Source organism: Hyposmocoma kahamanoa, unplaced genomic scaffold (assembly GCF_003589595.1).
Source record: "Hyposmocoma kahamanoa isolate Upper Pololo Valley unplaced genomic scaffold, ASM358959v1 63, whole genome shotgun sequence".
Classification (NCBI taxonomy): Eukaryota; Metazoa; Arthropoda; class Insecta; order Lepidoptera; family Cosmopterigidae; genus Hyposmocoma; species Hyposmocoma kahamanoa.
This window is the reverse complement of record NW_020653851.1, coordinates 10,027,302-10,050,843: the sequence shown is the minus strand read 5'-3', so window position 1 is coordinate 10,050,843 and position 23,542 is coordinate 10,027,302. Positions and strand designations below refer to the sequence as shown.

Here is a 23,542-nt window from a genome sequence, read left to right as displayed (position 1 = left end):
AAAAATCTGATGGCAAGGTGATCTTCTACTTTGGAGTGTCAACTGTATACGACGATAGAGCAATCAGGTATATTTATAAGAGGTTTCGTAATTAAATAATATAGAATTAGTAGAAAGGCGTGTGAAATAAGCATGCAAAATTTGAATGTTTTGTCCGTTATGACTATAAGCTCCAGAGTAATCAATTTATGTCTGACTGAAATACAGCCTTTCAAAAGTTAAATATGCAGCAACTAATAGTATTGAAAAATAATAAAATATTTTTGTACTGTCTAAAACACGATATGTTATGAACATGTGCTCAAGAGAGCGATAGCAGTTTGGCGTAATAATGCTTTTGGTAGCGCTAACGTAATCCTTCTAACGCCCTGTGTACAACAAAATGTAGGTACATGGTATGTGAATTGATCCAGGCTCAGACGATATATTTTTCCCATGAACACGTAAACGCCCATTGTAAAATAAAAAATTCGTATTAAAATTTAAGGCTATATAATCTACAATATGACCATAGAATATGTAGAAAAGTACGTTTTGCATACAAAGCTGAGCGCATACTTGCTTGGACCTGAAATATGTAATTGTATTTAGAACATTTGGGAGGTTAGCACTTTCCCGTTGTTGTTTGTTGAGTCTTATTAAGGTTATATTCTAAAACAACGTGAGCATAATCAGTCCATCAGTTTAGTACAATCTAGTCGCTTGGTAAAAACATCAGCTGCCATTTCATAGGGATGTAGGAAACTTCAACATTGAAGCGGTCTATCATATCCCTATCGTAATGATTTCTAACTTCAATGTGTTTGGTCCTTTTATAATGCACTTTATTAACAGATGCATGGCAGATTGATTGTCATAATATAGTACAATGTTACAAGTCCGCAAGATTAGCAATTCCTTTATAAGAACGCTTATAGGAACACCGCCTTCTACTAGCTTAATCTAATATATTTCACCAACTTATTACAAGTAAAAAATGTAGTGGAAAAATGGTATGAATAATCTCAGCACAGAGTACTAAAAAACCGATCTCAAAAGTAAGTGGAATTACATATAATTACCAAGTTTTATTGAAATCGGTTATCGGAAAGTGCGTAAACCCGGATTCATCCCCTTTTTCGCCGCTTTAGGGGACTTGACACAGGATATAATAAAAATCGGTTCTCACTACTCAAACTATATTGAGAGAGAAAAACGCCTTGAATTGGATAATAGCAAAATCAACATTAAAATAATAGCAAAATTAACCATTATAATAATCGGTTCACAAATACCGGAGTTATCGCGGAACATACATACAAAAAAAAAACATACAGTCGAATGAGAACCTCCTTGTTTTGAAGTCGGTTAAAATAGCAGTTTTTTAATGTCCAAAACCTCCTATGTTTTGGCTTAGACATCCTCTAAAGTTTCCGGAAACAAATATTAGAGAGAGCGACAGCAGTTTGATGTGAAAAATGCTTTGATGGCCTGCGTTATAATAACTATTTCTTTATGTGGCAGTGTTATAGTTATCACCCTGTATATTATGACAATGAAGATGTACGTTTGACTGATGTATGCATTCTGCGGTATGATCTTCCAACTATAACTTTACTGTGCGATTTCCAAGTACTTTCTGTGTAGTTGCCGCCTACTGCTTTTCCATAGAGAAGTATCAACAACGTACTGATAAAATTCATTGATTTATATTGAATATTTTGTATTGAAACAATATAAGCACTACAGCAAGAAAAGTAATGGCATTATACATGAACGGGCTAAGTAATAAAATAATGAACTTAACTTCGGCTGATTGCAAAATTTGAAAAAAAAAATCAGAATGTGTCTTTATATTGAATGAAAAGGTGCCTTTTCTTGAAGTATGCAATTAATTCGTCCTTGTCCTTTTTACCTGCACAGCTATTGTTCTTAATGGTATTTAAATTATTATACATTTATTTAATACCTCACAACATTGAATACAAAACTACTGGCAATGTTTCCTTATTACCAAAAAAATTTTGGCTTGAAATTATCGGTTCTTGTTTATAAGTGGATTGAGTTTACAGTCATTTTATTTAGGTCCAATTTGTATATTTATTTAGTCATTCCCTTGTTTCTTTTGATAAATTGCGTTCGTAAATTAAATTTTAATACAATTATATCCAGCCATAACTTGTAAACCAGCATTTCAGTTCAACGTGTATCTCATACGCCAAAATAAAACCCCATTTCATATTTATTTTGCTGGTAACTTGGTGGCATAAATATTTTTATTTATTGTGCATTTCCATGATTTTAGTATTTATTTTCACAAATGAAATCATTGAATGAATTATAAAAAATATTTTGAGTATAATCATTCAAAACATTTATATTTTGGCACATACATTTCTTCTAGCATAGCAAAGGAATTTATAACAAGAATTCTATTGATGTCTCTAACATTTATAAATATCTCCATGATCGGAATGTTTTGTTTATTTATAGGGTTTTTGTTTTATGTTAAATTTCCGAGATGGATTTCATATAAGAAAGCAGCCTCATTCAAATGCTTAAGCAGTAGGTATACAAGTGCGCCAAAATAAACTAGCTTTAAAAATAATATAATTTCGAGATGGTTTGGACAGGAGAAAGCAAAATATTAAAATGCTGCATTGTATTGCTCATAACATTCAGTTCTCTCGCCATATGTGGACATCGGAAAAAACAAGAACTGATATATGTACTGGAATGGACATCTGCTACTAACGAACCATTTGCATCTATAAAACCAAAGCGACAATCTGTTCTTAGCAAGAATTGTATTGACCAAAATTGTTACTTTACTAGCAATAGAGATCATTTTGACGATGTTAGAGGCTACAATGCCATTTTATTCAACATTATGAACCTTTATTTAGATATGGGACCAGTCCCATACGAGAGAGCTGATAATCAAATTTATGTTGCCGTTGGCACAGAACCAGCTGCGAATCATCCGCAAGATACTGATTTTGATATGTTTTTTAATTTAACCTGGACATATAAACTTAATTCAGATGTACCTTTTCCGTTTATGTCTATAAGAAACAATAACAGTGATCTAATAGGTCCTAAAGCGAATGGTACTCACTGGATGAACTTCACAGAGATGAAGCCAGTGAACAAGTATATTAAACGTAAGCTGCGGAACAAAAAGACTGCAGCGGCATGGTTTGTGTCAAACTGTTATGCAAACAAAGAACGAATTGACTTCGGTCAAAATTTAACACAGGAATTAGCTAAGTATGGACAAACATTAGATATTTATGGAACTTGTGGAAATAAGACTTGTCCTAAAGATCAAATGGATGAATGTTTTGCCTTAATTGAATCCGATTATTATTTTTATTTAGCGTTTGAGAGTTCTTTCAGCGAAGATTATGTAACTGAAAAGATTTTAACTGCATTACAACATTTTGCAGTACCAGTGGTATTTGGAGGTGCAAACTATACCAAGTATGTTAAGTGTCCTATCACATTTTGTTTTCATTCAAATGGTTTTGTGTTATTTTAGTATAAGTTGTAATAAGAATTATGATAAATATAAATATAAAATATTTTTCAGATTTATGCCCAATGGAACATATTTAGATGCCCGAGCTTTAGGACCAGCAAAACTGGCAAAAGAGATGAATGACATCATAAAAGATAAGAATAGATACTATGATTTCTTTAGGTGGCGCCGATATTATCGGTATGATGCCTCTTCGGATAATGCTGACTCTGATGGCATCTGCGCTCTTTGTACTGCACTGAACAAAGCGTCAAGAAGTGATGAAAGGCGTGTATATGCACGTTTCCGGGAATGGTGGAATGAGCTGCAAGATGGAGGAACCCATGCGAATCCTATTGCTAAGTTACCTCCAAAAGCACGAGACGCAGTTAATTACAGGCCAACAGAAGTTGCAGAAACACATATTCCTGGAATGACACCTCCACCTACATTATTACAAAGTTTTACACAATTTTTGGGAAACATATATAGTTATTATTTCGAAATTCAAACCTAATTTCAATTAAAACGTATCCCAAAATGGAAATAGACGAGCTTGTATATATATGTAATAAGTTGACGTAAAAAGAATGAAACAAAGAAGGAGTATCAAAACCGTGGTAGCTAAAGTACCGTAGACCCTAGAAGAGAAGATAAATGTAATTCTATTGAAAATCTAAGGCAAGAGAAAATTTCATGAAAACAACTCGTGCTAGTGTTTTGAAAGTATGGAAAATAAATAATTTAATACCAACGTATGTATGTGTTTATAGATTGGACAAAAATGAATTGATGAGCTTATAAATAGAGATTACTATTCATTATTGTTTTAAAATTTGCTTCAACAAATACTAAAATGTTTAATTAATTTTGCAGTTGCGCAAAAGTTAAGGCGTAAAAATAATTTGCAAATTTAATTGCAATTGATAAGAAATTTGTGACAAAAAATTTATAAGATCTATCAAATCTGTCAAGTTTATTTTTGTTTTTGATAAGTGGTTTTTTATTGTTGATACAAACATCGAACAAAAACAAATACAAAAAAAAATTCGATCCAGTTGGATTTAAACCACCGATTTCGCCAAACCGGGGCTACCGTTCTTCCAACTGAGCCGCGGAACGATTCAATGGATCTTACGAATTTCAGTTGTGCCCGTTGCAGATCTTTGTTTTTATTTTACTAAATATGTTAAAATATAATATTACAAAATGTACTGTTTCGATATTGTTTTTCCGCCTAAAAACGCAAAATTTTCTTTACAATATTACATACAAGATTTAATATCCCGGCAAAACGGTATTCGTAACTTACTACAACTACAATATTGAATGCTTTTAAACAGCTTTAATGATAAGATTATAATGTTAGCAAAATATTGAAAAGGCATACGTAGCCATCGACGAGACGAAGTTATTTGATAAGGAAAAAAATAGTGTGTCATATGAGGAAATCAAAGTTAGGGCGTTAAACAGAGATGATTGGCGATTACTCCACCGGCAAGAGCCTAGCTCTTAAATAAGAAGAAGAAAGACAAAATACATAAAAACTTGAAATAGAAGAATTTATAAAGTTGCGTGCTTCACCCACTATTTTTTAATCTATTTAAGTAATTTATAACAAAAAATTAAGATTACGTCAGGTTGTAATCTTAGGTGATCAAATCGATTACAGAAGTCAGTGAAAAAGAATGGGTTTGTTGTTACATGAATACATAATATTTATATTGTAACAAAATAATGTTTATGTTGAAAGATTTAAAAGTCAAACACAGTATTGCCTGATATTATTTGACATTATAGAGCACATAAGTGTGCAATACTTTTGGTTTGCTCTTTTTTAATACCTAAATAAAATGGTTGGGAAACTTGGTAAAAGAAGATGCGGTTTAAGCGAAGTTATATTAGTTATAGTGTTACATGTTTTTAATATAAGTGGACATGAAAAGCAAAACGACCTAGTCTACATGCTTATGTGGACATCATCAATCACAGATCCCTTCGCGTGGATGGATACGGATCAAGACACTTTTATCAGCAGGAAATGTCTCTATCAGAACTGTTTCATTACCAATGACATGGCGTATTTCCAAGATGTATCAGAATTTGACGCCATATTATTCAATGTGGTTAACCTTCAAAGTGACATGGAAAGACCACAAGTTCGCTCTCAGAAACAAATTTATACGTTTGTTGGCATGCAATCTTCATCAAACTATCCAGTGCCTGACACTTATAATGGATTTTTTAATCGTACATGGACATATAAACTTGATTCCGATATTTACTTTGGTCATATTATAATAAAAGATAACCAAGACAAAATAATAGGGCCTAAGAAAAATATGCATTGGATGGATGTAAAACGTATGAGACCAATCACTAAATATATTAAACATAAGTTACGAAAAAAGAGCGTTGCAGCAGCGTGGTTTGCATCAAACTGCAAAACAAACAGTAGACGTGAGGTCTTCGTCAGTAATCTTAGTGAAGAATTAGCACGTTATGGACACCGAATAGATGTATTTGGTAGCTGTGGAGAATTGGAATGTTCGGTAGACCGAATGGATGAATGTTTTGCCTTAGTGGAAACAGATTATTATTTCTACTTGGCCTTTGAAAATGCCCTCAGTGAAGACTATGTGACTGAACAGGTGCTATTTGCGTTAGAACACTTTGCAGTACCCGTAGTTTATGGAGGAGCAAACTATACAAGGTAAATCTATTTCACTTTCTTTGTCCGCTACTACCTTAAGTTAAATAATTATTGCTAGTTTAGTAAAATATAAAATTGTCGTAGATGCAGACTATCGAGTTCTTAGGTTTTCGCGATTTTTTAAATCTAATTCGCGCATATTGGTGTTTCAAACAAACCAAGGTTTCGGGCCCTTTGCAGGTCCCATGTTCACGGCTGACAGAATCTGGGAAATCTTTTTCATTGTTGTAGATAAATGTATAAAGGTAACATGAAAACACACTAATCAAATTGTTTTAGAGATTTTTTTGTATTATCGTAATATTATTTTATTACGATTACATTACACTCGAAATCGTACGTACATTCATACGTAGAAATTTCCCGTACTGAAGTACGGGAAATTTCATGGCAAATGACTATATGTTTAAGTCTCCTGGTGCAATTTTATTACTGATGACATAATGTTGTTGAGTGAAAATTATTTTTGGTATCTATTTCGGAGACTAGTGGCCTGGAGTTCCCAAATGAAAAATGGAATAAAATAAATACAATGTACTATTATAATATCTCCAAACCTTATTTAGATTATACTACATAGCAAGAATTCAGCCCTGCGTGCTCAGTTATGGTTTAATACCATCTTTAATGTTAGATCAATATGTTGAGTACATACGATCTTTTAGAAAAACAAGGTTGATGCGTAAAGATCAAGAAAGAAAGAAGATCAAGAAGCGTAAAGTTACATATCTCGGTTACGTGCTTCGATAGATACTGACTGCTTCTGAAGACGTAAAAGTCAAGGTTATGCAACATAAGGGAGCGGACGGTGTGATGAGCGCTAAACAACTGTTTCATTTGGCCTTGGACAAGGCCAAATTTGCCTGACGGCCAACCTGCAGTAGTTTAGTTTAGTTAGTAGCACTTTAAGAAGAAGAAGAGTAAGAAAAACAAAAACGTATCACTTTTTTCTTTAGTTTAAATTTCGATAGTAAAAGCTCCGACATATGCTGCACTCTCCTCCTACTGGGGTAAGCACACTATGGACCTGCTACCTGACAAACCTCCTTCGCTTTTTCCACTTCCATCAGTCTCTTCATACATGTCCGTTTATTCTTGATACTTTTGAACCCGTCGTTTTTTAAGAATATCCTCAATCTGATTGAGATATGTACGCTTAGGTCTACCTCTCTTTACACCTCTCTCCAGATTCACTGCAGATAAATTTGTGCCGTCAATCTACCAACTTTTATTCATTTTACATGACTAAACCATCCACATTATCTTTCATGCCACAGCGTTGTTAATTTTATTATATTGTTTAAGGTTTATGCCTGATGGAATATATTTGGATGCAAGGAAATTAGGAGAATCCGGACTAGCTCTAAAAATGTATGAAATAATAAATGATAAAGAACAATATTACGACTTCTTCAAATGGCATAGGTATTACAGCTTCCACGGCACTGACGAGAGTACAGAAACGGATGACTTTTGTGTATTTTGCGCTACGATGAATGACTTGGTTCAAAGAAATGAAAGCAGTACATACGTTAGCTTATCTCAGTGGTGGAATGGCAATGTACAGGTCATTAAATCTTTCGCGTTAAATTATCGCGAATCGATAAAAGTGATCCCAGTAACAAGAGAACCGGTTTATCAGCCGAAACTCAATCGCCGTAAGAAGAAAAAGCATCGTAGTCGAGATAGCAAACCTTTACGGGAGATAATTTCCCACTCGAAACCTGGAAGTCCAGTCAAGAAAGATGACAAAAATAATAAATATGTTACCACGACTACTCTAGGACCAGTCACTCAAACTCAAGAAAAAAACGCAAGTGAATCTATTATATCGATCAATGTTAATGGATCTCCCAATCAAGCTAAGGGTTCTGGTAGTTGGACGAAACAAGAATTTGAATTTGAGTATGATTATGAAAAATAGATTTAAGTGCAAATTTCACAAAAAAAAGTAACAAAGCTTAAAATTTTTGATTATATATGCAGTCTGCTTTGAAGACCTACCAAGTATTATGAATAGATTTTTAATGCACAGTAATTTATAATTCGTAGAATATTTTGTAAATATTTATGTACTAAATAAAGGTAAACAATTATTATATGCATATTATTATGAGTGTTTTAAGAAAAATGTTTCCCTGTTTTGATAAAAATCTTTACAAGTAGGTAAATTATTAATTAAATAAAGATCTAAAAAAATGCTCCATGATTTTGGGAATTTCACTGTAATTCTATTGTTAGCTGTCTTAGCTAGGTTACGTTATGGCGTCCTGCGTGATTTACGCGTTTATCGTGAAGACATCGAGGGGAAAGACCCTGCGACAAGATGAGCAGAGCTGAGAGCTCCTGTCTCTTAGGCACTGATGGGACACCGTCAGGTTTTAGTCAGTATAAAGCCGACATAAATCTTTGCCACGAGAGCGGATGGTATCCATGGGAGTTTCCTGACGTAAGTAAAAAGTTCATACCGAATACAACCAAGCACACAGCATTCGCGGGGAAGGGGCTTTCGAGAACTGAGCGTGCCTTACAGCTCCGCCACCAATGAGGAGATTTGGTAGTCGGTTTAGAGTCGACTACCAAATAGTTAGTTGCGCAAAGCGCGACGGGAAGTGGGCGTGCCTATAGCTCCGGTACCTATCTGGAAAATTGGGAGGGTGCTGTACGTGCACCCGGGGCGACTCATCTAAGGCCTTATAGAGAACCGGATGAAGTTCGTGCAAACGGGCTGATCTGGGGTTCGGACCTGGCTTTGTTGGTTCATGTGCGGGCTTGCTCGCACTGGTTATAGTGCTCTTCCCGCATAACCAAGAGGTTGATAGAGGCGGTCCCCATAAACAAAACTTATGTAGAAAGATATGGGACTGTTCTCTTGGCCCCTCACTCAGCAGGAAAACAACTCTAATTAACTTTTATTTTACATGGAAATATTTGGTCAAAATACCTTTATACGAAGTGTCTTATATGAATGGAATTTTGTACAATCATCCATTTTAAAGACAAAACACGTCTAGCTGTGAAAAGGGTTATAATATATTATTAATGTAAAACAAAACATTCACCAATGCTGAATAAGATGGTAAATCTTTAAGGTAGCATAATGTCAATTCTCGACGGTTTTCATTAGGATGATTATTATGCCAATGTCCGTCCATTTCAAAAATAAATTAAATTCGTTTACAATATACCTAAATTATAAGTTTAGTTTACATCTATGTATATACCATAATTTAAAAATTATTAACTTGTACTATATATGTGAAATGTATTAAATGAATATGAAGTCTTTCTCCTGCAGTTTTCAGAAAATGGACAAAATTATAAATATTAACAATACAAAACTGAAGTGAACCATTTATATATTTTGTTGTAGTTTAATTTTTATTTCAAATACAAATAAACTTTCAAAAGTAAATTTAAAACAAACAACCAGTGGAGGAATCATTCCTGGGTATTATGACTTTTAGGTTGATTTTAGAGGTATATTGCATAGTTCTTTTTTTATGTAACGATTCGTGAACAATGAACAATGCTTACTTTTAAGAGTCAACTTTGTATTTTAGCTGTATCTACTGCGCTACGACTTTGCCTACACTAGACAACTACCACGAGACACCGACAACAATTTCAAGGTCATTTTATAGTAAACAGTACCTTAGCGCGACGAGAGTATAATTATCAAAAGCTTAAGCCCCTGCTTACACTTCAGATTTAAATTCAACTTGGATAAAGAACGGTTCAAGTATAAAAGCTCAGCTTACTCTTGAATGTCAAAGGCAACCTTAAATCTAGTGGTCACTTTTGTTACAAAATACAAGAGTCCTCAAATATAATGAATACTGGTAGTGTTAATTGTATTTGGGTACTATTTTATTGTTAGTGGTAATCAAATGTCATATAATTATCACAATTTAATTGTGACTTATAGGCAACTCAAAATGATTGTACCATGAATAGGTGAACGACCCTATCCAAGCTGCGACCTAGCATTTAAAACGAGTAGCGCGGGATGCCAGCGAAACCACGGTATGTCATTATGATGGACTTGAACGACCGAAGCTTTGAGATCATATACTAGACACATGCCTATACATAATTCTTTTCTTTCCGCATTATATTATATAATAGATTATTAGTAGAAATTTATAATAATAATGATTCATTTATAAAAACAAACTGATCTCAAAAATTTATCCCCTTTTCGCTATGGTCATTACCACCACCATTTTATATCAGATCAGCTCTAGGCACCATAACATTTATTTTCATTGGATATTTTTTTTTTATAATATTAAGTGACGGGACGATCAAATCATGCACCTGATGGTAAGCTACACGCCTATCCATAACAGTTGCAGTGCCATTCAGAGCTTTAAATCGCAAAGATAGTGCCAAAGTGAATGAAATTTGACCCGTATACCACTTTTGGAGGTAGAATATTCGAATTTGGTACCCCTTTCCAACGAAAAAAGAATCATTGAAATCGGCTCACAAATTTCGGAGTAATCGCGTAACATACAAACAAAAATATACAGTCGAATAGAGCAACGCCTCCTTTTTAACCGACTTAAAAAAAGGAGGAGGTTCTCAATTCGACTATACGATTTTTTTAATGTATGTTACGCGATAACTCCGTTATTTCCGTTATTCCGCATTTGTGAACCGATTTTGATGTTTCTTTTTTTGTTGGAAGGACGGTACCTCGATAGTAGTCCCATTTAATTTTGAAGAAAATATTCCACCTCTAAGGGTGGATGTTCACGTATGAAGACTTATTTTTTATAAATAGCACCTAAATTGTATAAGGAGAATTGATTTTAGTACTTGGTTTTGCTATGCTCCAATTGAAGGCGTTTTCTCTCAATATACTTTAAGCTGTGAGCATCGATTTTTATTATCTCCTGTGTTAAGTCCCGTACATGGTCCTAGACCGAAGCTGGATTTTGTCTACCTGGATTGAAGGATATATAAGCTTCAAATCAAGAAAATAAGTGAACTTAACTGTTAACACTTAAGTGTACATAGACCTTTCTATATGTTTCACGACAAAGACTATCCACATTGAACTGGTTGGCGACTTGACAAGTAATAATTATTTATCAGCATTGCGCAGATTAATTGCGCGTAGGGGGAAACCCAAAACCACATATTGAGACAATGATTTGTTGGTGCTTACAACAACCTTTCAAATTTAAAAAAAAGTAATTGTGATTCGCTGTCGTCTGAGGCAGTCAATGACGAATAAATTTCTGTTTTATTCCAGCCTATTCGCCATATTTCGGAGGTCTATGGGAGGCTAGTGTACAGTCATACAATCAAATATCATTTATAAAGAGTGTTGGGTAATTTTAACTTAACTCTTGAAGAGCTTTATACAGCACTTGTCCAAGTTGAAGCAATCCTCAAGTCACGACCATTTACCTCTCTCTCGAGCGATCCAGAAGACCTTATGCCATTGACACCGGGATATTTCATCATCGGTAGACTGCTCACTTCCTTGGCAAGCTAGGATTATCAAGATGTACCAAACAATCGCTTGAATCGTTTCCAGCAAATTGAAAAACTTCGACAACATTTTTGGTGCGGATGGAGCAAAGAATATGTCTCAGAGCTTTAACTGAGGACTAAATGGCGAACTTGTAAAGCAGCATTGAAGATGAACGCTCTAGTAATTCTAAAGGAGGACAATCTATCACTGTTCAAATGGAAATTGAGTCGAGTTGTAGCTGTGTTTCCTGGCACTGGTGGCGTCAATAGAGTGGCGGATATCAAAACTTCTACCGGAATTGTAAGAAGATCCTTATCAAACATTTGTCCACTTGTTGAAAAAGTATTGCTAGTTAACAGGCAAGCTTTCAACGGCCCGCGGAATGTTCATGCATGGAGACTTTTTTTATAAATAGCGCCTAAATTTTATAAGAGCAATTATTTTAATGGTTGATATTGTTAAGCTCCAATTGAAAGCGTTTTTCTCTCAACATACTTTAAGCAGTGAGTACCGATTTTTATTATCTCCTGTGTTAAGTCCCGTATAGTGGCGAATGAGGTGATGAATCCGGTTTTTGCGCACTTTCCGGTAACCGATTTTGTTAATCTATGGAGCACGTCGCGTAGAAGAAAACTATTGCTGTTTGTCATTCGACGTCGATTGTTTTTATATTTATATAGGTACATCGGTGTTTTTCCAATACACATTTATTACCTTCCAAACGCTTATTATTCCCGTAAACCCTTAACAATTAGCCAACAAATGGTAGCAGAGTGGATTCGATTCAAGAAAACTATACAAATAGATGTAATTCCACAAACTTTAGTGGTCGGTTTTTTTTATTGAAGTCGGATTCATACAGATTTGATCATGTTTGATATAGGTAGTACATTAGTTATTTAAACAGATTAACCTGCTAGCTCTTAAGCTAAGACTGTATTTTAGGAGTTAGTGGTCATTCGCTCGGTAAACAAGGTAAAATATCCATTGACTATTTGAACATTAATTATAATAGATGTATGGATTGATTGTACTATAGGACGTAACGTAGCTCAGGTAGCTTTGCGAGAGATACTTTTTTAAGAGTAACGACGATTATTCATAAATATGACTGCAAACGTATATTCAATTTGGAATCTTAAGGTCGTATTCCAGAACTCTACTCAATGTTCAACTCAGGATTGCACTGGAAACACAAGCACTGGAAATACGACCCTAATGGCAATGACTTGAGTATGATTTTTAGTGCTCACTGCAATACTCAAGTCCTGACTTGAGTATTGTGTAGAGTTCTGGAATACGATCCTTAGTCTAGAGTTGCCAAGATGTTCTTTTTTCTATCCTATTTTTTTAAATACATTCTAAACACACATCTATATTCATTCAGCCAGTACTTCTACTCATAGAGTAGAGCCTAGAGTACAGTATGACACAGATATGAAATGTGTATAAATATTAAAAATATGTTGTAAATATTGTTTTATATTATAATATAAATAATATAAAACAATAATGAACAGTATTATTTAAGACAAATAAATACTAACATAAATTTACTGACCTCAATTAACTCCGGGTTTTTTAACAATTCCGCAGATTGTTCATAGTTTTGACTTACCTAGTTATCATTTTGTTAATTTAAGTTTAATGTTGTATCTACCTAAACTATATACCGACAACTTATTGTTAATTAGATTACAGACGCAGAGATAGACTAGAAATTTAGTAATTGTGAGTAAATTTGGTTCTAGAGTTACTTCATCATAATGCATAATGTTATTGTTTACCACACTTCTTTTTTCTATCGTGTTACTTACTGGTTGATATAATGTTATAAGTTTAAAAATACTGACTACTAAACTTTAACTTACTGCTTTGAAATTCGTAATATTAAATACGTTCCTTTAATGCGTTAAAGTGCATACCTATTTAAATGTATGTGAGGCAGTCGAACGTACACGTAGTACATTATATTCAAATTCATTTCATTTCATATTAGGTCAGAAGAATGTTATTGTCAAGATGCAATTTGAACAGACAATCAAAGTGATTTTAACTCCACCGTAGTGAAGCAACACATACCTTCCCATAATTTATTTTTATTTGATTTATACTATTACTAAACTTAATGTTTCTTGCACAATATCAATAATTAGAAAGATTTAAACAATACCAATCTCTTTTAATGCATAAATTATGAATGTTGTTATTTTTTTTACCTATATAAAAACATATATTCACGCTCTTGTATTCTCATTGGTATCTATAGCTATTTTGCACGATACTGACAAACCTTCTCTTGCTCCACTTTTATTCTTCAATCTCTTATCCTTTTCCCTCCAGCCTTTTGAAGAACAATCCCGATTTGGTCTAAAAACATTATTCGTGACCGTCCTCTTCCAATATCGCATTCCAAGTTTTCGCCTTATCTTCTTAGCTCTATTTATTTCATTCGTCAATCTGTTTTCATTTATCTTCCTTTTTGTATGATACTGTAGTCTAGGCTCTACTCTATGAGTAGAATCACTGGCTGAGTGAATGGATTTGTAAATAGAATGCTTTGAAAATGAAGTAAGAGAAAAGAATGGAGCATCTTGACATTATTGATTTGTAACCCAACGTCGAAATTATGTGAAAGTACAATAAAGTATATTTTGAAGATTATTCCATTTTATATTCTTAAAAGTACCTCTCGCTACGCATCCCAAGCTACGCCTCAGTACAAGTGGTGAAGGCTCCGTAAGCGTACATAAGGATACAAGTGGTAGAAGCCAGTTACAAAATGGTGGAATGCGCCGGCTTTCAAATGATAGAAGCGTGAATTACGATGTGAAAATTTTTTATATTTTTATTTTGAAAAATCTGGCAATGGGAGAAGTATAATATAATTCAAGCTTTCAAAATGGTGAACACAAGCTTGCGAATGATGGAAAAGTTCCAATGAAGAGAACTCCGTTGGAAATTTTTTTATATATTTTTACGAAAAAAATCACCAGGAAAGCGTAACAAAAGGTCGTAATTTATATTTCTACTTATTCTAATAAATATTATTTTATAATTGATACCAGTGAAAAGTGCACGAAGAAGATATGTATGGTATGTCGACACAACGATTTAATGGATTCAACGACGTAGATGAGTTTTTGATTCAATTTGGGGCCATCAGTGTATTAAATAATTGGTCTGATGTGCAGAAAAGATACGTGTTTGCATTGTATTTGCAGGGGCCAGCTCTACAATGGTACAGAACGTATTTTTCTTCATACATGATGTATGATGTGATTGCACAGAAGTTAAGAGAGGAAGTTCCCTCACAGATAGATTACGCCCGAGAATTTTATTATAGGCGACAGGGGCCTAATGAATCGCTGATAAGTTATTTTTATAGTTTAGATGAATTAGCGACGAAAGCGAATATTCAAGATGTTCAGTTTATTAAGCATTTCTTGAAGTCTTTGATACCCAATTTTCAATGGATGCTGGCTAGTAATTTGTATTTATCTAAAGAGGAGTTGAGAAAAACAATTATACAAGTAGATGATGTATTTAATCACAGTTACGATGTGAGCCGACAAAATATTGATTTGCCAGTATATTGTCACATGGAGCACTCTCACTGTTGGCAAACACAGGGTGACTCTGCACCGATAATTAGACCCGAGTCTAAGCAGTCGGAATATCAAGTGCCACAAGCACCAGTCCTGCATCAGGATACGCCAAGTCAAGGGTATTCACGAGCACACAGTAGTGGATCTTCGTCGGGATCTCCTCAACGTGAATGTCAGAAAAGCGCAGCTGAACATTTAGAAAATTTGTTTACAATTAATAGTTTTAATGAAGATAGGGCACCTTTTATATCTGTTTTTATTAATGATGTAAGTTGCGAGGCGTTGGTGGATACTAATGCTTCGGTTTCAGTAATTTCTCGTTATTTTGCGGAAAGGTTGCAGTTGCGTATCGATGATACTTCAAGTTTTCCATTACGTACAGTGGGTGCAACGCCAATAAATGTGCAGTCGTCCACCAAAGTGTCGTTGACATTTAATGGAAAGGAATATCCTTCGAAGTTGCTGGTTATAGACGATCTTGAAGAATATTTAATTTTGGGTCAAGATATTTTGAAAAAATATAATTTCGAGTTGTCAAAAGTGGAAATTGACAACAAAATTTCTTCTTCTAAGTCCATGATAGATATTGGATCAAAGAAAGAAAAGTCTTCTTTGAAACCCGTATCAAAAAGTTTAGTTAGCTTCTCGGTTTTGCCAGAAATGATAAGTAAAGTTGATGTAAGTGATAAGACATGTCAATTGCGTCAAGATTGTAATTTCAATAAAAATAATTATAAGTATACTTTCCCGAAATTAGATACAAAATATAATTTGGAAAGCAACATTTTTAAACCTGTTGTAAGTAAAGTGGACAACTTACAAGGAGAATTTGTAAAACGAGCAGCTTCGATGATTTCTCGTAAGGAATATGTAGGTAATATTCAATCGCAACGGAAGCGAATATTTGAGAAGAAAGATAGAATTGCTTTGTTATCTAAGAGATATGTTACGCGTAAGTTAGGGTAGTATATCGCTTGAGTAAAGTTAATTGTATGATGAAAAGTTCAGGTATAAACAAGAATTGGGTAAGCAGGATCTACTGCATGCGAGTAGAATGAAAACGTTTTATAGGAGATAATTTAATGTTTTCTTGGTTTCTACTAGGTTAATTAATCTTTTATATTTATTTTTCATGTGGTACCACGATGAGATTGTGAAGAATTTTAAGAGAATTTGTTATTTTCCGGCAATGCAGACTTTGAAAGACGGGAGGATGTAATAGAATACCGATTGGGATTAGAAGGATATAACTTACTTTTTCTTTTTTTTCTTTTTAATTTGATAGATGTATTGTCCAGTGTATGTGCATAGTTCGTGCTCACCCTCCCAGATGAACAAGAACTGTCTGCATTCGGGGAAAATATATTTATTTAATTAATTAGGCGATCTTCATATGGAATATCCCCATCCCATATGTATGTTAGGATATGTTGTTAGGGTTATATGTGTTTTTGTGCTTGTTTATTTAAAGAAAGTGAGAATAGCTGATGGAACGTGGGTAGCTGCACGATGAGGACTGAGGCAGCTGGGGGATCAATATTGATGTAACCCAGTGAACATCCGATGGATGCTCAAGCCTGTGTCGTCCTTGTGGCAGCATGCACGTTGAAGATAATTTAGGGAAACAGTTAGGGAGTTTTCAGTAGTGATGTTTAGAATTTTTATTAGGATCATTAGGCCAGTCTAGAGTCGCTGAAATAAAGTGTTAGGGATTAGTCAGGTTCTCTAATTAGCTAGGATAGCGAGTAATTATATTTTTTTTTATTTGTTTGATTAGGATGTGGTCATGGTCTGTCCTTTTAGACAGGTTTTTGGCAGACTAAAGCCATAGCCTCCTCGGTGGTTACTTGTTGGTAAGGTAATAGCTTCCGAGCAGTGTGTGGCTAGCCTGTAGTAAAGGCTGATCACTGATGTAAGTTGCCTATCATAGGTAGAGCACCAGCTAGGGATATTCACCCCTTGAGTTGTGAGGAAGAGGGATGTAGTCTAGGCTCTACTCTATGAGTAGAATCACTGGCTGAGTGAATAGATTTGTAAATAGAATGCTTTGAAAATGAAGTAAGAGAAAAGAATGGAGCATCTTGACATTATTGATTTGTAAACCCAACGCCGAAATTATGTGAAAGTACAATAAAGTATATTTTGAAGATTATTCCATTTTATATTTTTAAAAGTACCTCTCGCTACGCATCCCAAGCTACGCCTCAGTACAATACCTAGTGACGGAGCGAAGAAGTTGTGCGTCTGATGGTAAGTAAGCGACACGCCTGTCTATAAAAGTTGCAGCGCTACTCAGAGCTATGAATCGCAAATAACTGCTACCACGCTCGTTACCCTGAAACATAATTTCACAAGTCCGATGTGCCCGTAATTTTACCAACACCCTTACCCTTGGAAACTGGAAAGCAGTAATGTCAGCATGATTACTTGGTGTCAGAAATAGGTAAGGTGGCAATCCTTCCCTGGACGGACTCATTCACAAGGAATAGCTTCTACTGCTACTGATATGAGATCTTCTTCATATGTCCAAACCACAACATTACCTTCTATTATGTTTGTCACTATGTCTCTTTATTTTACTTATTTTCTTATCAAAATTTTTATTGAATTGATATTCAATTATTTTTTATGTGAAATTATTCCACTAGTTTGTTATAATTTATTAATACAAAGGTCGAAGACTCAGAAAAAAATCCTTGTATCCGGCCGGATTCCAACTGACGTCTTCTAGCATACCGTGCCAGACGCTATACCAACTAAGTCACGGAACGAACCAGCGGACCTCACGAATTTCTCTATGTATTTGTTGTCGTGTCTTTGTATTTGATTTTTCAACGACTTTTTAGCCGTAGCGCCATCTATGAGAAATGTTAAGTATTTTCTTATCTTTTTTTAACTAGGAATTATTCTCACGTCTGTATCTATCCGTTTCTTCATATATTAGAATTCATACGTGTGCTTAAAAACACAGACATTACTTGCAGTAGGTTTGGAGCTTCAAAAGCAGAGTAATTAATGAGAACGTTCTAACGAGGCTAGCAGTGGTTTCTCAATGATCCTCTAGGGACAAAGTACGTCGTAGAGAGCACTTTCCACCATAATGGTCCTTACACGGGGTTCTAATGACGACTATTTATTGGGAAAGCCATGTTATCACATCTTTTCCAGTATGTAACTGGTAACATTGGTATACTTTTATTTTCATCAAACCCGATCAAGAACTTTTACGAATAGAAGTGTTGTTTTAGATATAATCCAAACTAATTTCATAAATATGATAGTAACTCTGTCTGTATTTTCACGTCTAAACTGCTAAACCAAATTAGATGAATTTTGATACAGAGATAGATAGGACCTAGGAAAAGGCCATAAGCTGCTTCTTGTCACAAAAATAAATCTTAAAGGGAGAGAAATAGGGGAGGAAATTTTATGTGGAGAACCAATCATTTCTCAAGTAAGTAGTACAGTAGATACTAGTTATTCTACGCAAACAAAGTGGCGGGCACCAGGAAGTTACACTTATGTATAATAATGAGCGAAAAAAATGAGTTTTCTTCATCATGAACGCAAACGTTCCTACTGGTAGCTATTTGTCTTCTTTCCGGATTTAGGCAATTAACCAGGCAAGTTCACGAAATTCCTTGGAATTCGTGTTAAGGTCACAACCTTAATCTGTAAAGTAATTAGACAAATGACATTTAAAGCATTACTAAAAGTAGTTATTTACTTCTTTCTACAAGTTTCTATAAACAAATGAAATATTAAAAAAAATAGCGAAGCGGAACCTTTATTTATTTCTATTTACTTTACCTGTACGTTTACGTTATTTAAGTATATACAAACATTTTGCCTGGAAAAATGAGAACGGTAATCTATTCTTAATATTTGATAACATTACGGTAAAACCTGTGTCTCGTTCTACTTAAATGCGTTTCTGGTTCCCATCGTGCGTGCGCGCACCTGCTCTCCCGGACTATTATTATTAACCACAAACTGCATAGAACCACTTCCAAGGCTGCCATTACCAAGACTTGTACCTTCTACTTTTTGTTTAAATTGTTTTCTGAATTATTTTGAAGTACTGAATATAATCCTGTACAGTGACATCTGTGGACCTATTTCATTAGAGGCGGTCACGTGTATTTCAATTGTTATTTCACTACTAAAGGAATTTGTTTACCTTTAATAATGCATTGTGTCGAGTTGTATGATAAACTATATGATAGCTTCTATATTTACGTAAAGTAATGGTTTACCACCGTATCTAAAATTAATTTTTATACAAGTGACATTACACAAAATAATTTATAGTATAAGTAAAATACTTAATAGAACTTCAAAGGTAACTGTAGTTTAGCAACAGATGTCGTCGTCTCAACTTCAAAACTGAAAAGCTATTCATTATTGTGATGGAACTAATTTGTTCATTATCAGGGCCGACTCTTCGTCAAGTGTTGTTTCGTCACGATGCGATGGTCTGGCGTGACGACCACACTTAAAAATAGTCGCCGCGATTGCCATAAACATCCACTCCAGAAATATCTCACTCACAAAATCGAATGTGTCTAATGGCATCACTTCTCAGAACATTTTGTATAATTCAGCGGAAAATTGATGCTATAAAATTCTACCTGACGCTTAACAACATGATCAAGATTTCGCCTCCTCATGATTAAAAAGTAATGGGGTAATGTTTCTTATTATTGCTTGGATGACTTGCTCAAAATATTTTACAAATATAAAGAAATATCAATGTATATTTTGCAAACTACATCTGACTAACATAATAAGGTACTATATTATTACAGGTTGATTAAATGGTTCAGTATGATTGTTGAGAATCACTTCATTTGTTAAAATGCTTCTAAGAAATGCTAATTAAAAGTTCACATCATTTGCATTAGGTTTAAAATCTCATAATATGATTCAAATATCCACTTGAGTAATGTGTGATAAGCACGTGATACGTATCTTTACGCTACAGTGGTAGGAACTAACGCTGTTGTGAGTGTAACTCAGGTGTGGTGAAGACCTCGGGAGGCAACAAAGTTCACTGCTCCTACATTCTACACTCCCGTCACGTGGCGAAATCTACTTTATTACTAAACATTTCGATAGCTTTTCGATTAACAATCTATTATGGTTACTACCGCGTCCTGGCTAAATATTACAAGCTTATGCACTGATGGAATTAAGACCACCGTCGAAGATCGAAAAGTAAGGACCGTGCGTAATTACGTTTCCGCTTAATCGTGAGTTTCGTAGTAGCTTTTTAGGAAATTGCATTAGTCATTCATCAAAATATAGAAAAAATACTTTTTACCTAGTTATAAACACCGCTCACCATCATTAGGCGAAAGAGTTCAGACAAATTTAAGAAAAATTATAATGAAAAATAAAGGACTGGTATCCTGTCATACAAAAACTAACTCAATTACGATAAGACAGCAGACAAATTGCATATTTATACAATAATAAATAAGCTAATTAGAAGAAAAAGTTTGTATCTTCAAGTTTTTAAAAAATATAATAAGTATTTTAAAACCATTGGAATAAAAAAAGACGACGAAGATAAATGAGGTGTTAGATAAAGAGACGTTTCGTCACGCTTACATATTCAGATTTACCGAACTATGTCGCAAGCAGAATATATTTGACATGACAGAATTCCGGTCCGAATGACACGCTGCGCTGGCCCTGTATGCTAACTACCTGCAATACCACTATTGCACGACCCACCGGCTAAAACCTAGTATGACTACATTTTTCGTGACTTCGACAGGTAGACTATTCATGTTTTTATATCACGCCATAAAACCATAGCAATACAAATTGAATATGACCGTGCAAATTGCTAATACAAGGTAAAGTGTTTTAACTTGGAATTGGATTTTTTAAATATTACATCTATATACACATATTTAATATTTTGTTGTTTACATCGTTTATAAAAGAAGAACAATTCATCTCGTGCCAGTTATGACTAATCGATCATTATTGATAGTAAATACGTATCACTAGTAGGAACAACACGCGTTGTAGAAAATATTGACCGAGGAATACTGGTTGCGTAAAGCTGAAAACTGCTCGAGACAGAAGGTATTTGAAAATTAGGTCTTCACTGAGTTTTGCGTGACAGTGACGACGAGTGCAAGAAGAATGAAAAAAGAACGATTTTAGTAACAGTAGAGCTCCTTGGGAAAAAGTTCGTCCAGGGAAGTACTGCCGCCTTATCTGTTTCTGCCGCCAAGAGTAGTGATCACATTACTGCGTTCCTGTTTTAAGGGTAAGGTAGTACAAGTAATGATGAGTAAGTACATGATGATAGGCTGTAAAGCACTGCAACTTTTATGGGTAGTAGTGTCGCTTATCATAAAAAAAAAACTATGTGAACTCTGTCTGAACAATGCGCTACTGTTATCTATAAATATCTAAACTGTGATTTAGTTCTGTAAAGTACACCGCTTACTGCGAATAACAAAAGTGTGTAAAAAGTGTGTAAGTCTTATGGTGTTAACATTGATAGTTGTACCTTTTTTCTTTTTTTTACGTCAGGAAATCCTCATGGATACCCTCCGTCCAGGGGGACGACGTGTTACATCGGACTCGTACCGACTAAAACCTGACGTTGTTTCGCCTCGCCGCTTTTCGAGACGGGAACGCAACTGCACACTACCGCAGAACAATAATGATATCTAAAGCAAGTTATGTACTGTATGAGCGTATATGTAACATTGCCATTGGCCTGGAAATAAGGTCTACGTATAATTATTGGCTGCCATTCACCGAAACGTCATTATTTCGGGACGTTCCCTGAGGCAATGCACTGCAACCCGGTCAGTCAGTGGCCGGGTGAAATTAGCAATTTATTTATAGGAATATCTACCCCCGCTTGTTCCATTAGCTTTTGTTCCATTGGCTTAATACTCGTAATTGTGTTCCGTGCAAATGAAAAATAATCAAAACATCATGATTTGGATCACGATGTAATTTTACTATCATGATATTCAATTATTTTTTTGTAAAATTACTTCATAAGTTTGTTGTAGGTAATTATCAATACAAAGATCGAACACTAAGACAAATTCCTTAGATCCAGCTGGATTCGAACCATTTCAGTAAAAAGAAAGATCTGCAACTAGCACACAGAAAAATTCGTAAGGTAGCTTAGTTGAGAGAGCGTCAGACACAGTATGCTGAAGGCGCTGGTGCGAATCCAGCAGATATAATTGCAATAAGTTCTTTAAAGACTGCAGTGTTAGTAATCATAGGTCAAATAAAATAGGGGGCTGTGTAGATGATGGAATAGATATAATCATGTTGCTTAGTCGACAATTTATTGATCTTGCAGTCGTTTCCCCCAAGACGAAACTTCTTCTGAGGTAACTGTAATTAAACAATACCACCAATATAGAACTGATGCTTTTAACCTAAGAGTGTTCTATACTTGATGTATCCTTTATTACCTACGAGACAAGTTCATATTCTCATTTCCTTTCAGAATAATTCAGGGTAAGAGTAGTCACATTGTTACTTCGGCTGCTTTTCCTGTTAGTTGCAGCAATAATCGTAAATTATTGTCAAGAAAGCTGATTTACTCAGGCATTCCTCGAACAAGATTTTAACAAAACATATATCGATTTACGGTGTTCATTTGGTGCAATTCAGTATATTTAAAAAAAAATCTGTTAATTTTTTGTAGTACATTTGGTAGCGCGAATTTCGGTTACTAAAATTTATACGTATAGTACACTTTTAGTAGCAGTAGAAAGAGTTCGTCCAGGGAAGTACTGCTACCTTAATTATTTCTACTGCCAAGTAGTAAGGTGAGCATTACTGCGTTTCGGATTTTAGGGTAAAAGTGCTGGTCAAATTACAGATATATTGAACTTGTCAGCTTATGTTTCAGGGTGCCGGGCGCAGTGGCAGTATACCTCAGATCTTTGCGATTTGCAGCTCAGAGTGGCTCTGCAACTGCTATGGACAGGCGTGTCGCTTACCATCAGACGCACGACTAGTTCATCCCGTCACTGGGTATCATCAAAAAAGCTTAATAATATTGATTGTAATATTTAATACAAACATCGAACACTTAGAAAAAATTCCTTCGATCCGGTCGGATTCGAACCGACGCGACGTCTTCTTGCATACTATATATATGTATATTTTCTGAGTGTTCGATCTTTATATTAATAATTATAACAAACTAGTGGAGTAATTTCACAAAAAAGAAT

At 34.7% G+C, this 23,542-nt stretch overlaps 3 protein-coding genes across 3 annotated transcripts in view; 2 read left to right on the top strand and 1 right to left on the bottom strand.

The window, feature by feature from the left end:
- Positions 1–23,542, bottom strand: part of LOC113230398 — a 119,108-nt gene that overhangs the window by 84,171 nt on the left and 11,395 nt on the right. The window lies entirely within an intron of this gene.
- LOC113229952 (alpha-(1,3)-fucosyltransferase C-like) lies at positions 2,600–4,016 on the top strand. Its single transcript, XM_026463644.1, has 2 exons — positions 2,600–3,462; positions 3,572–4,016. Exons 1-2 carry the CDS (start codon positions 2,600–2,602, stop codon positions 4,014–4,016), a joined length of 1,308 nt encoding a protein of 435 aa, XP_026319429.1.
- Positions 5,353–6,216, top strand: LOC113229950 (alpha-(1,3)-fucosyltransferase C-like). Its single transcript, XM_026463643.1, has one exon. The coding sequence runs from the start codon at positions 5,353–5,355 to the stop codon at positions 6,214–6,216; it is 864 nt and encodes a 287-aa protein (XP_026319428.1).